Below are 18,036 nucleotides of genomic sequence, written 5' to 3'. Positions count from 1 at the left end.
GTAGTATGCAGCAGTTATATTTGCCCTAGCAAGACAGTTTATGTTTTAGGATAAAAATATCTGTGGAGGAAATTAAAATACCTGAGGTAAAAGTGTATAAATTAAGTACATAAGAGAATTAAGATTCACTTCTTCTCCTGTTGTAAAATTACACAGGGATTCTCACAAATTTTCATTTAGACACTGTCATTAATATTTACCACTGTGCAGGTGAATTGAATAGTTCCTTCTCACTTTAAATCACCATCGTGTGACTCAGAAGTGTTTTCTTTTCTCTAAATGACTCTTCTTGAAAAAGATTTTTTTAAGTGCTCTTGGCTGAAACAAATCAAAGGAATCAAACAGCTTCAAGGTCATTTAGTAGATCGCTTTTACTGGTTGTTGCAGGAGAAAAGCTCTGGGCTTGCTGTTTCATCAGGCAAGGGTGTAATGCCAGTTCCAGAGGCACTGGAAACCCTCAACTGTAGTGGTTCTCAGTGTTGCCACTTCAGACTCCCAAGTGTTTCTAGCACACCGCATCTTCCACTTTCTTCCTTTCTTAGAGCATTCAGTTCTTCAAGCTCTTTCTTTTTTTTAGTTAGTAAGTGCACAGTTAAATCGTTAAGTGCAGTAAAAGCAGAACAAGACCTTGATTTCAATCAAGAGGTCAAGGATCCAAACCTGAAGAGTTTGCCAGATAACTGTGTATGTGCGCTATTCAAAGAGCTTCAGCTAGTCGTTGCTGTTTGGAAGAGTATGTGTGTGTTAGTAGGAGGAGAAAAGAGAAGGTTAAGGTATGTGTGAAGTAAACACAAGCTGCTGTAAAACAGTTCAAGTGGTGTTGATTCATCAACCAAACGAGTGGGAGGGAAAACAAAGATCCATGACAGGTACAGTTGGGTATGGAAAATAAACAGCAATGTAACTTCATTGCAATAGTCTCTGGCACCCTCTGAAAGGGAAGATTTCTGACTTAGTTTTCTGCTTTTAATTCACATTTCCATTTCTTTGGTTTGATTTCATTTCTGCTTCACAGTCAGTGGTTTGCACAATAGAACTCATTTCATATGAGAAATTAGTGAGTTTGTAAATATTAATCTCCACACATCCCTTTTAATAAAAAGTAAAAAGTTCAGTTTAAAAAAACAGCATCAGTTAGCATTTAGAGTCAAATTTTTCCTTTGGATAGCACTGTGAGACGCCAATTAATTAAAATGGTTGGGACAAGCATACATATATCCAGGGCCAGATTTTTATTAGTGGAATGTAAAAAACCAAACCAAAACAAGTAAACAAATAAAAAAATTCACATGAACTGTGGTAAATGCAAAATAGAAAGGGGCTTCTACATTACTATTGATGTCGCAAACTAAATGCAGTCTACAGTACTTAAATGTGTTTCCTATTATCTGCTAATGTCTGTTTTAATAAAACAGTGGGAACTAAATGGTTGCTTCTTAATCAAAACCATGATTTCCCAAACATAAGCTATGTGATTCTGTTACAAATTGCCACATATAGATAGTTCTCCTAGGTCAAACTTTTTTCCTTTCTCATAGAAATAAACAAACACTAAAATAATTATACATTCTGGAAGATCAAAGTAAAGATGACTGAAGCAATGCAAAAAATTAAAAAAAGGCCTCTGGAAAAAAGAAAAGCATCAGGTTGCAGAATATATAGTTTAATGTTTAAATAAATATAAGAAAGTGAACAATCAATTTGATATCATTAGCAACAGATGTCAAAACTACATACAAATGGAATTGTATGAAATTTGAAGTAAACATTTTTAGTGTGCATTCTGCTGAGCTTACTGAAAATAGTTAAATTGATTTATGCTTATAATTTTAAAAAGTTTTCAGTAAAGCTCAAAATGTTAATTTTATCTTGTTTCAAGGTTATGATAGACTAAAGTTTTGATCTGACTCTCCTAGGGTACGTCTACACTACAGCGCTAATTCGAACTAACTTAGTTCAAATTAGTTAATTCGAACTAAGCTAATTCGAACTAACGCGTCTAGAACTAAAAACTAGTTCGAATTAGCGTTTTGCTAATTCGAACTAGCATGTCCACATTAAGTGGACCCTGAACCGGGCTTAAGGATGGCCGGAAGCAGTGCCGGCAGGGCATCAGAGGAGGACTTAGAGCGTGGAGATGCTGCCTCAGGCTAGCCGAGGGCTGCGCTTAAAGGGACCCGACCCCCACCCCGGACAGACAGTTCTCAGGGGTGCCCCGCTTGCAAACCAGTCCTGGCTTGGAGTGCCCGGAGTGCCCACACTGGGCACATCACAGCACTTGGCCATCAGACCGGCTGCACTTGCCGCAGGCTGCCATCTGGGGAGAGGGGGCAATTGGGGGGCTGCAGGAGAGCTTCCACCCCCAGAAGCCCGCAGAGCCAGCCCAGTCCTCCCCATCAGGGGCGCGTACCCCATTCCTCCCTCACCTCCTTCCACTTACCCTTCCCTAGCCCCTTTTCTTGATGTACAAAATAAAGGACAATTGTGTTCAAAAATGGAATCTGTCTTTATTGAACAAAACTGGGGGAAACTGGGAAAAGGAGGTGGGAGAGGGGAAGAGAGAGGCTGGGAGAGGGGAGGGCAACTACAATGATCAGGGGTTGGGAACAGGTCCCATATGAAGAGAGGCTAAAGAGACTGGGACTTTTCAGCTTAGAAAAGAGGAGACGGAGGGGGGACAGGATAGAGGTCTCTGGAAGCATGAGTGGGGTGGAGAGGGTGCATACAGAAAAGTTCTTCATTAGTTCTCATAAAGAAGGACTAGAGGACACCAAAGGAAAGGAATGGGTAGCAGGCTTCAAACTAGTAACAGAAAGTTGTTCTTCACAAAGCAAAGAGTCAACCTGTGGAACTCCTTGCTGCAGGAGGCTGTGAAGGCTAGAACTAGAACAGAGTTTAAAGGGACGTGAGATCAAGTCATGGAGGTTGGGTCCATGGAGTGCTATTAGCCAGAGGGTAGGAGTGGTGTCCCTGCCCAAGGTTTGTGGAAGGCTGGAGAGGGATGGCACGAGACAAATGGCTTGGTCACTGTCTTCGGTCCATCCCCTCCAAGGTCTCTAGGGTTGGCCACTGTCGGCAGACAGGCTACTGGGCTAGATGGACCTTTGGTCTGACCCAGGATGGCCATTGTAAGCTCAGGGCTCAGGGTCGGGGGTCTCAGTGGACCCCCTTGATTTTCATGCACACCTGTTCCTGGGTGGTCAGGCTGGCAGCTCTCCTGCCCTAGACGGCCCCTTTCCTGTGCCTAGTGCGGAGATCGTGGACAAAGTCCACGATGTCCGCACTAGCCCAGGCGGGTGGCCGCCTCTTGCGTTCCCGGGCAAGCTCCCGGGAGCCGCCAGCCTGGTCCCGGGAAGAGGGGGTGGGCTGGGGGGCATTGGGTGGCTGGCTCGATCCGTGCCAGGTGCAGGGTCTGCTGGCTGGGTGCTGGCAGGCTTGCACCTGGCACGGGCACCGTAGCCAGCCCGTGCCCCTTTAAGAGGTCCGGGGCCGGGAGGGGGGCAATAGAGTTTCCCTGGTGTTGGCCAGAGTGGCCACCAGGGAAACCTGGGGAGGGCTAGCCTCCCACTAGTTCGAATTAAGGGGCTACACACCCCTTAATTCGAACTAGCTAGTTCGAACTAGGCTTAATCCTCGTAAAATGAGGATTACCTAGTTCGAACTAAGCGCTCCGCTAGTTCGAATTAAGTTTGAACTAGCGGAGCGCTAGTGTAGCGCCTATGAAAGCTAGTTCGAACTAGCAAGTAAGCTCTAATGGCCATTCACAAAAAGCCCTCTGATCTGTCAATTTTCTTGCACAAAAATTCATTTGAGATGTGGACGCTCCGCCGTTTTTTGCGCAAAAACCTTATAGTGTGTGTAACTTTATAGTGCCTGTGTGTGTAAATAGAGAAGTATTTCAAAGTAATCAAAAGCATTACCAAGGAATAAAATTCATAGATATAATTCATTGTTTAGTGTCATTTTGGTAATTTTTTCCGAATGATCTTTCGGCAGTCTAGGTTTTGAAAAGATATAGGCCCTCCCTTATGTTAGCTTTTAGGAAAGTCAATCACCCCTTCACTATTACAAGGTTCTTTTAGTTCAGTGAATATTTTCTATTTGCTTGAGAATTTTGCTTAATGCTGGAGGTGGGGAAGGGAGCAACAAATATGATGTGACCTTTAAACTAGGGATGTGAGGGATGTGAAGGACCAGTGAACTAGTCGGCTATCTGATAAGCAAAGAGGTAGCAAGTAGGGGGAAGAGGTGGGGGAGCTTCAAAGGGCGGTGTCAGGCAGAAGGGGTGGGGTTGGGGCTACAGACCATGTGTGGGTGTGAACGTGAGACACTTTGTGTGTGAAAGACAGTTTGTGGCACAGATTGTACGTGTGTGTGACACCGAGACAGGAGAGTATGTGTGGCAATGTGTGTGGCACAGAGAGGGGAGAGTGCGCGGCTGCGTGTTTGTGACACTGAATGTATTGTGTGTGGCACAGACTGTGTGTGTGTGTGTGTGTATGTGTGTGTGTGTGTGTGTGTGTGTGTGTGTGTGTGTGTGTGTCTGCGCGCTGGCTAAGTTTGAGAGAAACTCTGTCTCTTTAAGGTACATCTGGCCTGCTCTGTTGTCTTTCCCCTCCTCCTCTTCCAAGCCACAGGCTTCAGATTGGAGCAGTTCAGCTGTGTGTCTCCCTCAACCACCCCTGCCATGCAGAGATGCGTACAGAGTCAGGGGGGCACCCTGACTTCAGCACTGCCCTCTTCCTACTCTTCCCTAACCCCTGGCCCCCTCTGCATAGCTAGCCGGAGAATCCTGGAAATATCTCCACTGCAGAAGTGAGTAAGGTGGAGGGAAGGGCGGCTGAACACAAGCCACCAGCTGTAAGTACACATCTCTGCTAATCAGCTGGGCGGACCAGGGAGAAATGCTTGGAGAACCGGATCTGGCGCCCAGGCCTGCGTTTGTCTGCTCTTGATCTATGTAGTCTGATCATTTTGGATTGGCTGTGGTTTTCAGATATTTCTTATTTGTTGCTGTACGCTAATTTTTTGAAAACTTTGTTGACAGCCTAATACAGAGAATCTGTTTTCTGACCAGGAGTCTTAGTAGCAGTCACAGGAATAGAGAGTTTAGAAGCAGCAACGTCATGTATATGAGTTACCAGCTTTTCTACTCAGACTGACAGAACCTGGTTTCTCATTCCAGGCAGCAGTTCCAAAGGGAAAGCACTGAAAATTACTGTTACTTTCTTTAAGAATTATTTTGAATTCTTCAGCTGAAGCAGGTGTATGTAGGAGATTCTTAGAAAGATGGCAGTTCTTTTCCATCCAAGATTTTTGCTTTCAATTGACCATTATGCAGATGTTTTCATTGGACTTTGGCATTTTGGATGGTTAGTTACACTCATTATCCATTTTAGTTACTGAAATAACTTACTTAAGAATTTTCAATTTCTTGGGGTTTTTTTTTTGGTTGTACTTCAGTTAGGCTGTGTCCAGACTCAGGGGTTTTTTCAAAAAAGTAGCTTTTTTTCTAAAAAACTTCACTTGCGTCTAGACTGCAGCCGCGTTCTTTCGAAATTAAATCGAAAGAATGTGGCTTTTCTTTCGACGGCGGTAAACCTAATTCCACGAGGAAGAACACCTTTTTTCGAAAGTGCTCTTTCGAAAAAAGGCGTTCTTGAAAGCAAACAGGGCTTTTTAGAAAGAGAGCATCCAGACTCACTTGCTGCTTTCTTTCAAAAAAGCGGCTTGCTTTTTCGAAAGTTCCGTGTGCAGTCTAGACGCTCTCTTTCGAAAGAGGCTTGCAGTCTAGACATAGCCTTACTGTTCTGAAGCTAAGCCAAAGCACGGTCTGTTACTTAAGTTGGCAGGTTTCCTCCGACTATGAAAATGTGAATTTTGTTCTTTTGTTTACTTTTGTACCTTCAACATTGAAATTGAATTCCATAGGGATTTGCATTTTTTCCCAAGGAAAAGGAGAGAAACAATCAGTCTTGATATCGTTAGCGTTTAGGGTACGTCTACACAGCAATATTATTTCAAAATAACTGGTTTTATTTCAAAATAAATTATTTTGCATCTACATAGGCAATTATATAAAATAATGTCAAAATACTGTCAAGCTGGAGGACTTCTTACTCCGACTCCTGTAATCCTCATCCTATGAGGCGTAAGGGAAGTCAGAGAAGAGTGCTGTATTTCAAAATAAGTTCTGTGTAGACACTCCCAATTTCAAAATAAGCTATTTTGAAATAAGCTACACAATTGACATAGCTCAATATGCATAGCTTATTTCCAGTTAAGCCCTTCTGTGCAGACAGGGGCAGCCTGTGACAATAGGCCGACTCGGCAGTTGCCTAGGGCACCACCTTCAACGCGGCGCCCGGGGCACTCGATGATGACATCATGGGGCGCCTGGGACGCCCAGTGATGATGTCACTCCATTGACGGCCATGCATGTGGGGGTGCCAATTGCTTATTCTGCCTGTGGCACCAGCTGCCGCAGCCCGCCTTAAGCTGCTCCTGTGTGCAGATGCACCCTAAGATGTCTTGCCTAGGCTTTGAAAGGTCACAGCTCATTGAGGGAAGAGTTCATATCTTCAATGCTGTTAAAGTATAGACTATTTTCTGCTATGTTGCTTTGATGGGACGGTAGGGCATTGGTGTACATTGAGATGGCTGCTGTATCTTTACAATGGAAAAAGAGTCTTTTTTTTTTTTTTTTTTAAACTGAGAGCATAGAATTGACAGTTGCAGCCACCACTACAGATACCTGAAAATTGTCTCTACCTTTTCAAATGCACATTTCCTTTTCTCCTGTCCCTGATGTCTCAGCATCGTTTTTGTGTATAAAGACTGTGTTGTTTGTGTTTTCATAAAACACAACCTGCCCAATGTGTAATGTTTCAGAAGCAAACAAGCTGTGGCCCAGGGAGCTGTTAAGCAGGATTAAATTTTGAAGAAAAAGATGTATGTGGGAATTTTAACTTTGCAAAATCTCATTCCTATTTTTTGATTGCTCTAGAGAGAATGGGAAAGCATTACAGCCCCCAGTGCATTGTCACTGCCAGGTGTAACATTTTAGCAGATGCTCACTGAGCATGCTCAGAAGTGAGTTTCAATCACTTGACTTCTGTGTTTCAAACCTTTTTTTTATTTTTCAAATTAGCTAAGATGTACTTTCTTAGCTAGCTGAGGAGCAGTCACATGCTGAGACTGGTGTTTTGTTCCGCCATTTTCTATCTGTGGTGGATTGGTCAAGAACATTAGTTCACCTTGTGCTCAGTTCACCTTGGGTGCTGTTTGCACAGATCCCTGGTATTAATTCAGACGCACAGGTAATAAAATGGGGTGCCTGATGGGGGAAACTAAACACTGCACTGTCAAGATCAGACACAGGTGTTTTCTGTTTGGTGTTTCTGTTAGGCTAGGACAGGGAATTACTTTACTGCTGCTCTCTGTGCCCCACCTCCCGATTATTATATATTTCCTGTATTACTGTTGTTAGGTCATTCACACGTTATGGGAGTGGAAGCAGAGAGAGATTTTAAAAGTTAGAACTTCTTATCAAGGCTGGCTCGTTTTGGTAACCTGCAATTTCTCTGCCTCTGTCTAGCCCAGTCCTGAACAAATGGCATGGCCAGACGGTAAATGAAGGGCTTTGGTAGACACTGAAGATTAGATGTTGGATGAAAATGAGGCTCTTCAAGCTAGTTCCCTGCACTGAAGTGGCTAAATGGGTTGTGAATAAAAGAAATAAAGAAATAGATTAAAAGATATAATGTTACCGCTTTAAAGGCACCTCCTTCTTCTGGAATGATTCTGTTATTTCCAAAGAGGCGGCTTGTAATTAGGAAGAGAACACAGCTGGCTAGCCTCTGGGTGTGCCAGGGCAGCACAGACTCCATTTGGCAAAGGGTGGCTTTGTGGCTTAATGTGTTTGCCTCCCAGTATTAGAGTCGTGGGTTCAGATCCTGCTTCAGTGTTGGGTGGGGCCTAAACTGGCATAAATTTGACAACATATAATCATGGCACAATTGACCTTTATGGCTCAGAAGTATTGCAGAGCGTCATGTGGCAAATTAACAGGCAAATTTCCACACTGCTATAGTGCAGGCATGCTTGGCTGTGACTAGGTCCAGAATCTTTGACTTTTATGATCCTCCTCCCTTGCATTTGCTGCTTGTTGGAAGTCTCAGACAAAGAGTTTGTAGTCCCCTGGAATGGAAGGTGTTCGTGGCTTGAATAGGTCTTTGAAGATGGTCTGTGATTTCCACCTTTAAAGAAGCTTACCAGTGTCAGGATTGTAGTGTGTTGGTGGGGGAAGCATATTAAGCTTGCTTTGTTGCTCTCTGCACTGTACCCATTCTGCAAGTTAATTGCGGAATTTGGTTTTGAGAGCTGGCAGTCAATTCCTGTGTCATTCATAAGCATGAAATGCACCACAGATTGTTTCTAAGGATGTTCCTGTTGACAACCAAATACAAATAAAGTGGGGAGGGGAAAAAAAGGGAACGCTCTTCCTCCTCCACCGACAAGCACCTTATTTAAATCTAGTCATATTTTTATTTCATTTGAATGGGAAGTCCTTTTTCATGCTAGTGTCTCCAAGGAGGGTTCAGATAGACGGTATGTAGAGATATATGTGTGTTGGTTTTCTCTTTCTCTGCATCCAGGCATCATTTTAGTGAAGCTGTAATACTTTGACACACATGGTTGTCATTATAACAGGAGAAAGGAGAATAGAAATAGGACATAATTTACTGCATTTAGTGAGAGGATCTTGTTGGCCTTGGTGACTTTTTGGGTCATAAAAAAGAGGGACAATGATGACAGTTGGTCAGGAGGTGGGTTTTTGTTTTTGTTTTTGGATGAACGTTTTTTTTTTTCTCCAGAAAACACAAAGCTGTTGAAGCTGAAACTTTTTTTTAGAAACTTTTTGTTTTGACGAAACTTTCCTCATGTCCAAGATGGAGTGATGCCCCTGTGTCCTAGAACAGTCGGTAATGCAGTGCTGAGAGCCCTCATCTGGGATGATCCAGGATTCAGGTTTGATTTAAAGCATGGACTTGAACTTGGGTCTCTCACATCCCTGGCGAGAGCCCTAAGCACTGTAGCATGTTCTGTCTAGGAATACTAATAATTAGCAATTCATAACAACAACAATAATAATTAATCATATATTTTAGTAAGTCTTGCGTTCATTCATTCCAGTGCAGAACGAAAACAAAATTCATTTTTCGTAAAACTGAATCAGTCCCTAACAGTGACTTTTCTGGGGTGCTCTGTGAGTTGCTTCCCAAGATCTGGCAGTGCACCCCTTATCTAGTCCTTAGCACTTCCCGGGCTTAGGCGCCTTAGAATCATAGGGTTGGAAGACACCTCAAATCTGCCTAACTGGTGTAATACATTTGGAAAGGTGTGAGGCAGAAAATATTGCATTTGTATTTACAAGGCCTCTATAGGGAAACAAGCTTCATATCTGATACTGCATATCTATGTATGTAGGAAGTTCCCCCAATCTGATATGGGACAAAGAGGCACAGTTACAAGGCTATATGGGTATGTCTGCACTACCCCGCTAGTTCGAACTAGGAGGGTAATGTAGGCATACCGCACTTGCAAATGAAGCCCAGGATTTGAATTTCCCGGGCTTCATTTGCATAAGCAGGGAGCCGCCATTTTTAAAACCCAGCTGGTTTGAACCCCCCTCCCCCCGCTGGTTTGAACTAGGAAGCCTAGTTCGAACTACCTAGTTCGTGCCCCGTGTAGCCGCACTACACGGGGTTCGAACCAGCGGGGTTTTAAAAATGGCGGCTCCCCGCTTATGCAAATGAAGCCCGGGAAATTCAAATCCCGGGCTTCATTTGCAAGTGCGGTATGCCCACATTACCCTCCTAGTTCGAACTAGCGGGGTAGTGTATACATACCCTATGAGAAGGACACACACAGGCAAGGGTGAGACTGTCTGGGGAGCATGTGGAAATCAGATACCACTTACCTATATAAGACCCGAGACTGTCCATATTAATGTGGCAGTGTGAGGGCATCCAGCTTCATTATTCGTATGTTTTGCTCTCAGTCTAGTGCCCTCTTTTTCTCATAAATTTGCTTGGGGCTGCGTTTTGTCCCAGGCTAATGCCCTGCCACCATTTTTTGCATTCTCACATTGCCTTCCCTGTCCGAGTTGGCCCTGCAGTGCCTGTACTGGCCACGGCTTGAGATGTGACACTGGGCAGGGAGGAAGGACCTCTGAGGTGGCACCGAGCAGTCTCTCCCTCAGGAGCTTGGCTGGCTGGTTACTGCTCACATATTCAGTGTCTAATGGGTCACCCACTGTGCGGTCAGCAAGGAGTTTCTCTCCTGGTCAGATTGGCAATGACCTTTTTCACCTTCTTCTGCAGCATGTGGGGGCAGGTCACTTGCCAGGATTATCTGTGTCTATCTCGCTTGTCCTTTTCCTGCCATTGCAGGGGCTTTAGGACTGGTACTCCTTGGTGTCTCCTGTGGCACATAATACTCTAGCCTCCCATGAATTGTAATACTTTGGTCTAATTTCAGTTTCAGGATTTAATGGACAGGTATTGGATGATGTTAGTGGCTTGTGGTATGCTGGAATTCAGACGAGATAATCTGGTGGTCCCTTCTGGCCATATGGCTCTGAGAGCAACACAGCAGATAGTATGGGCAGTACTGTTAGAAAGTGAGTCTGAGGCTACAGTGCAGAGGGAGTAGGGTCATGCACATTTTTTCCATGCAACATGATAGTTAAGTGACTTTTTTATTATTAAGGCAGCTAAAATGGCTAGGGTCGGGTTTGTTTTTGAGGGACATATGTATTACTGCACAGTACAAAATGATGGAAAAAAGGAAACTGACAATAGGGGAAAAATACACTCAAGGAAACAAGTTAGATGATATATTTGTATTCTTGTAATACCAGTTAGCATTGTAAAGGTTAACAGCCTGGCAGCATTTTCTTCTTAATCTTTACTTGTAAAGGGGTTTATAGCTTGGCACTTAAACTAGGTCTGGGTGGAAACTTGGCAAATAAGGTTCAGCCCAGGAAGGTGAATTTTATTTGTTACTGAATTTAAAAAAATACTTTATCTTTACCTTTAATTTTTTAGTATTCTTAGAAATTCTTCACATTCAGTGCCTTGTTCTCTTGCACTTCCTTAATTATAAAACTGCTTCAAGCTTAATTCAGCTCTTGAAACTGTGGTAAATTCCATTGATACCGATATCATTGCTTTGAATTTAAGTGGTGTAAATGAGGACTGACCGCGGCCTTTATTTTTCTCCAGCAAAAATACTTTGGGTGTTCGGTCTATAGCAAGTACAAGGTTTATGTATTAATTTTTAAAATCTGTTTGTGGAACAAGTGGCTATTGCACAAGTTCAGTAATGTCTAAAACACTTTTGTATTAATATTGCTTATATTCTTCTTATTAATCCTCACTGGCATTAAGGCACATATGGTATCAGAGAATGATACAGTAGGATCTGGTCCTGCAAACTTTTACAAACATCAATTGCCTTTCTGCTGTAGCCCTCTTTCATTAATTGGGACTAGCCTCTTGAATGAGTATAAACAGCGCTTCGTCCATAGACTAGCCTGCTGAAAAGAACTGAATAATTGTGTGTGAAATAGGCTGCAATTACTGTATCAGAAAAAAATCTTGTGGTTTTATTTTCAACATTTTTTTGTCTTGAGTGAGTTGATCAAATTTTTTTCATTGACATGTTGATTTTCAGTCATAATGAAAATTTTCACATCAAATTCTCCCTCACTTTGGTCAACATGGATTTTTTTTTTAAACACTGGAAACCCAAAACGATTCAGTAAATTATTTAATTTTCGATTAAAAAATTTTTTTTTTCAGAAACTGATGGGTTTTTTAACCAAAAGCTGAAATAGTTTGAAATCTTGTATGTATGAACTTTTCCACACTATCTCACCAGTGAGACTGCAATCCTGTTCAGGAAGGATTAGCTCTAGAAGCGAAAAGATTGTTGATCCATATGAAATCCGTAACATTTTATGTTTCTTTCTGAGAGAAATAGGCAAGTTCCCCAATAAGCTGTCAACCTGAATATTAACTATCTAAAGCTTCAAAGCCTTATATAAGATAAACAAAAAGTCTTCAAAGCAATGTGCAAACATGAATGATTGCACAAGTTATAATATTATTGTGACATGCATGAGATAAATCTTGGCTTATTATTGTGGAAAACATTCCTATGATGAGTCAATAATTTCTAGGTATAGGATGCAAGATCCATATATGGGATGTTAAATATCGGTTAATTGAATAGCCGATTAAACTCATGAATTCTTATTGGTTATTCAACTATTCTATAGTCCCCGGGGCTAGGGCCGGCAGCCAGTGTGCATCAGCCCCACTCCCAAAGAGCCACCTGCCATCCTGCATTGTTGCCTCTGTATCAGAGGCAGTGGCGTGAGGTGCCAGGTGGGAGCTGGTCCACAAGGGGAGAGCCAGTTTAAAATCAGCTCCCCTCGCAGACTGGCTGCCTGTCACCCCATGCTACTGCCTCTGATACAGGAGCAGCAGTGTGGGGTGGCAGCAGCCTCTGTTGGGCAGGGGGGTGGGACTGAGCTCCCAGACCCATTGCAAGCCAGAAATGATCCAGGCTGCCTGCCTGGCTGGCTCCTAATACACTTTAAATGCAGAGTCACCGCTAGAGGAGATCCCAAACCCAGCACAAGCCAGACTGCTGACCAGTCTGCTAAAAAAACTTACTGGCAGGGTGAGGGGAGGAATGCATGTAGGTAGTCCATAGTATTAACCTATAAGCTTTTGCTAATTGGTTAATTGACTACATGATTGCATCCCGTATGTATATGAAACTTTGAAACACTGAAAAACTTGATTTTTTATCATTGTTCCTTTTGGTGCTGTCTTTCCTTGTGTATCTTCCCTGGGATCCTAGGAAAGCTTGCAGAGGTTGGAGTTAATAATTTCACTGTTTGGTACAGTAGCTGTGGCATTAACTGATTTTTATTATATGTACTGAAAATACAGTCAATTGTAATGACTGTTATATTAATAGTCCTGCTGTCAGTGCAAATCAAAATGATAGTGAACTCTTTTTATCTTTTAACAGTGGAAAGAGTCGAAAGAGAAAATCTATCAGACTATTGTGTTCTGGGTCAGCGTCCCATGCACTTACCAAATATCAATCAACTGGCAACCTTGGGAAAAACTAATGAACAGTCTCCTCATGGCCAAATTCACCACAGTACTCCAATCCGAAACCAAGTGCCAACATTGCAGCCAATCATGAGTCCTGGTCTCCTGTCTCCTCAGCTCAGTCCACAGTTGGTAAGGCAGCAGATAGCAATGGCCCACCTGATAAACCAACAGATTGCTGTAAGTCGGCTATTGGCTCACCAACACCCACAAGCTATCAACCAGCAGTTCTTGAATCATCCACCCATCCCTAGAGCCGTTAAACCAGAGCCAACGAATTCATCCGTGGAAGTCTCTCCAGATATTTACCAGCAAGTGAGGGATGAGCTGAAGAGAGCCAGTGTGTCCCAAGCTGTCTTTGCAAGAGTGGCATTCAATCGCACCCAGGTATCAATTTTTATTCTATTAAATAAGAAGAGCGGGGAAGGGGGAAGGTCATAACTTTTCAAGGTTGCGTGGTGTAATATAATGGATTTCTGGGGTACCACTGAGAAGGTTAAATCAGGGCAGATTGCTTAAAGACAGGGCTACTTACAGCCCAACACTGGAGATCCTTCACTATAAAGCACACCACATAAGTCACAGAGAGCACGTCCGTTAGCCATACTGGTCAACAAGAAGTCACACAAGCATTCCCTTTAGATACTCTAGCTTCTCCAGTACCACAACCGGTCTCACTTCTTACACAGATGATTGCAAACCATCCCAAAGGACTGGCCACATTCTAAGGTCAATTTATACCTCAGATCTTATCCAAAAGAGCACACTGTGCCAATCCTTTAGAATCTAAAATCTAAAGGTTTAATAAAAAAGAAAGAAAGAAAGAAATGAGAGTAAAATTGTTAAAGGAATCAAATTACCGACGCCAATTACAAAGTTCTTGGGGCAAGTTGTAGCAGAGATGGAATAAACTGCTATCTGCTAACTGCTTGAAAGTCTCTGGAATTCATAGCAAAGATACCCTGAAGTGGTGAGCTGGAATGAAGACAAAGATGGAGGGACTCCCACAGAGCCCTCTTGATTCCCTTGCTCATGTGGAGGGAATTCCATTGTTCTTCTTGTTAGAATGTATGTCCGAGATGGAGTTTGTCATATGAGCATGTCACCTGTCCATGCGTGACTCAGTCCTTTTTAGGCAAACTGCAATGCCATACATGCTGGTTTGAATGTTCACACCAAGGTTCCTCCGATGTGGACTGGAACCACTTTAAGGTCCATTCTTAGTCAAGTACTCCAAATCATTTGACTAGCAACCCTTTCACAATAGGTACGTGAAGCCTGTTTGTCTCCCAGAAGAAAACATTTGAAATGCAAGAGTGGTTACAACCATGTTTTCTGTGTTCACATCAGAATCCAGTGACGTCACACAAGGTTGTTGCAGATCATAAGAAACATACCAAGGAATAATGAGCTTCTCTTTTTCTAATATTATGTTATTGTCAGCACAGTTATAAATCTTTCAAAAGTTTTAAGTTAGGTCAGATGGTCAGTCTTGGCTGCTCTTAAAATAATTGCAGGATTCAGCACATGAATGAATTTTATTTGCAGATAGGGAATGCCAGCCCTCACTGCTAGGATACCATCACAAGTTAAAATAATTCTGTGGGCCTGAGTCTCTGCTGTGAAATTTTCCCCATGATTCTCACTGTCGCTGCCTCTGGAGCCAACCCTCCTGCAGCGACTAGCTCCAATGCCTCACCTTCTGAGTCTGTGCCATGTTCAGGTCCTGCTTTCCAGCCTAGCTCGCAACTGATGTCCGAGCCAGCCCCATATTAGTAATGAGGAGAGGTACTACTGGCCTTCCCGTGACTCCGTCAATTTTGACCCCACAGACCATCAGTGAGTGAGTGGTGTTGCAAGGTGGTGCGTGGAGATCGCAACGTCACTCAGATTTGGCCCTGCAGCCCTTCCCTGGGTGGTGCTGTGGCTCTCACGCACTCAGCTTTTCCCCATGGCCCCTTCATCACAACGGCAGGGTCTAATCCAGGGGTGGGCAATAATTTTTGCCTGGTGGTCACTTCAAAAATTTTTGAAGTAGCCCTGGGCCACCCAGGTTTGGTCTGGTTTGGGGGAGCCCCTTTGCCCCCCCCTTCCCACTAGGCTTGGCACACTCCCCCACCCCCAGGCCAATCAGGCACTTTGCAGTGCCACACCTCGCAAGGCCTGGTCAGGGTTGCTCCCCTGCTCCCAAGCCCCGATTAACCTGGGGCTGGGGGAGCGCGCAAAGCTTCCTCCGCTCTCCCCTCCCCACCCTGCGAGCAGCACGCAGCACTTCAAAACACCACGTGCTCCTGGCAGGGCAGGAGGAGACTTTGGGTGCTCCCCTACCCCCAGGCTCAAATTGGCCTGGGGGTGGAAGAGCAGCAGGGCCTCCGCAGGCTGGATCCGGCCCACAGAGGTTGAGACCTTTCATAGCTGTTGAGACCTTTCATAGCTGCCCCTGCCTGCCTGGCAGGAAGAGGGACTTGATGCTCCCTGCTCCCTTCGGCATCAGCCTTCTTGTGGGAGCCAGACGAGGCTTTGGGCTGGTGTCAGACCTCATGTACATGCTGTCGTATCTCCCACTGATGTGAATACTGTAGTGGTGGAGGGATTGGGGCACTGAGCAGCAGAAGTGAGTGGGTGAGTCTGATGGAACTCTCAGAGCAGGGTGTCAATATTGCAAATGACTTGCCGCCAAGAGAGACTTCTGCCATGTGCAGTAGACAGGGTTTAATTGCATCTCATTAATGGTCTCTTTCATTAGGCTCAAATGAAAAAATAGTAACATGTGAGGGCAGCAAACCTCGTCACTTTTATGATAGCACCTGGATAATTTTAAACTGTATACATATCTGTCCATGAAGAGTCTCCCACGTGCATTTATTCCGTGCCAATTGCCATTCCCATAATACACTACGGCTATGTCTAGACTGCAAGCCTCTTTCGAAAGAGAGCGTCTAGACCGCACGCGGAACTTTCGAAAGAGCAAGCCGCTTTTTCGAAAGAAAGCACCCAGTGAGTCTGGATGCTCTCTTTCGAAGAAGCCCTATTTACATTCAAGAACGCCTTCTTTCGAAAGAAGCACTTTCGAAAGAAGGCGTTCTTCCTCGTGAAATGAGGTTTACTGCCGTCGAAAGAAAAGCCGCGTTCTTTCGATTTAATTTTGAAAGAACGTGGCTGCAGTCTAGACGCAGGTGAAGTTTTTTCGAAAAAAGGCTACTTTTTTCGAAAAAACCCCTGAGTCTGGACACAGCCTATATGGGTCTCCAACCTGTGTTATTTTGGAATAAAACTGAAGGAGTATAATGATGATGGGGTTTCATGGTTAAAAATACAGCACAAACTTTAGCCATATAGTCCATGTTAAGCTCTAGTTCAGCTTTGCAAACAAGACAAAATCTAGACAAGCATGTGAATTTGTATTCACCCTTCTGTCTCCAAGAGGTCTGTGCCACACACTGCACAATGCCTTTGTCTATTCTCCTGGAGTAATGATTTTCTTTGGCACAGCCATTTTGGAAATACCATGTTACGAGGGAACTAATTAAAGTATGGAGCACGTTTTTATTGCTTCCCTTCTGCCATTAAATTCATAAGATGGCTACACCCAGCAAAACATGCACTTTCAGTCAACATGGTTTTGAGTTCTGGGATTAGCCTGGAGGATATCAAATGGAAACTACATAGGAATGTATGAGTATTTCCCTTTCAAAATGCTGCTTTTAATTTGGAAAAGCTTTTCATCCTTCTGGGATCATAACCTGTTGTATATAAAGCTCAGTATAATGAAGGTAGATGGTATTGACAGAATGACATATTTTGAACTTGAGCGAGAGGTCAGCAGTAACACTGCCTTTGCTGATTCTATGACTGTCACTGAATGTGAGGCTGTATTTTAGCAAGACTGTTAAAGAGGAATGGATAGTCTGCAGCAAACAAAATCCGGTTCCCAAAATGTACAGTTGTTCATAGCTATTAGATTAAATCAGCCATTTCTCTATATTCTGCAGAGAGGCCAGATTTTGACATTGTCAAGACCCTGAGCTATACATATGTGTCCTCTGTTGAGCACTGCGATGGAGGACACCCATATCAGCAACAGAAGGGCAGGTACATCAGATAGGCCTGTCGGGCCCTTTTCCAACAATCGTATAACACTTGCACAAGCTCACCTCATCTATTAACCTCTATGAGGGAGATTGTGCCAATTTAAGATACTGGCCTGGGAATTAGAAGACGTGGGTTCAAGTTCCAGTTTGACTGCTAATCTCTTTGTGATTTGGGCAAAGTCCCACCTGTTAAAATTTTCAAAAGCATCCAAATAGTTTAGGACCCCCATTTTCATTAACTTCCAAGTTATTTGAGATTCTAATTTTTTCTAAAAAAAAAAAAAAAAAGAAAAGCACAACAACTAATTTCTCGTGAGTGCAACTTCCCATGTATGTCTGTGATTCAGAGCAGATGCCACTCTTTGAATCTGGCCATGCATCTCTGCATTCCAGTAAAGAACAAAATGAAAAATGTGGCAGCTACCTGGGTATATCCTCTGGCATGTTATTTTAATAGGGATATATTGCCACACATTGTGTCTCTCTATCCCTTACTTAATTGTAAATCAAATGTTTTTAGCCCTGTCTTTTTGTTTCCCCATTGGCCAGAATCTTGAGTAATACTCAGCAACAAAGTGAAAAGAAGGGAGAAGGGTTCAGATATGACCGGACTCATTATTGGTGCACAAGGCATATCTCTGGACATTCTCAAAGGCTCGGTCAATGTCAGAAAAAGACAATGAAAGAGGCCAGGTACTCGTCTCCTTTCACCCTGCTCCTGTACTGCACCTCCCAAAGCTAAGGCAGTG

General features: G+C 43.5%; 1 protein-coding gene across 2 annotated transcripts in view; it reads left to right on the top strand.

Moving 5' to 3' along the window:
- SATB2 (SATB homeobox 2) overlaps nucleotides 1–18,036 on the top strand; it is a 177,034-nt gene that overhangs the window by 81,920 nt on the left and 77,078 nt on the right. For both annotated transcript variants that reach the window (XM_006117927.4, XM_006117926.4), the window contains exon 7: nucleotides 13,111–13,583. In XM_006117927.4, the coding sequence (XP_006117989.1) occupies nucleotides 13,111–13,583 (473 nt within the window). The remainder of the gene's footprint in view (nucleotides 1–13,110; nucleotides 13,584–18,036) is intronic.

This window comes from Pelodiscus sinensis, chromosome 7, assembly GCF_049634645.1.
Source record: "Pelodiscus sinensis isolate JC-2024 chromosome 7, ASM4963464v1, whole genome shotgun sequence".
Taxonomy (NCBI): Eukaryota; Metazoa; Chordata; order Testudines; family Trionychidae; genus Pelodiscus; species Pelodiscus sinensis.
Note: the sequence above shows the minus strand (reverse complement) of the source record. Positions and strands in the feature narration are given on the sequence as shown.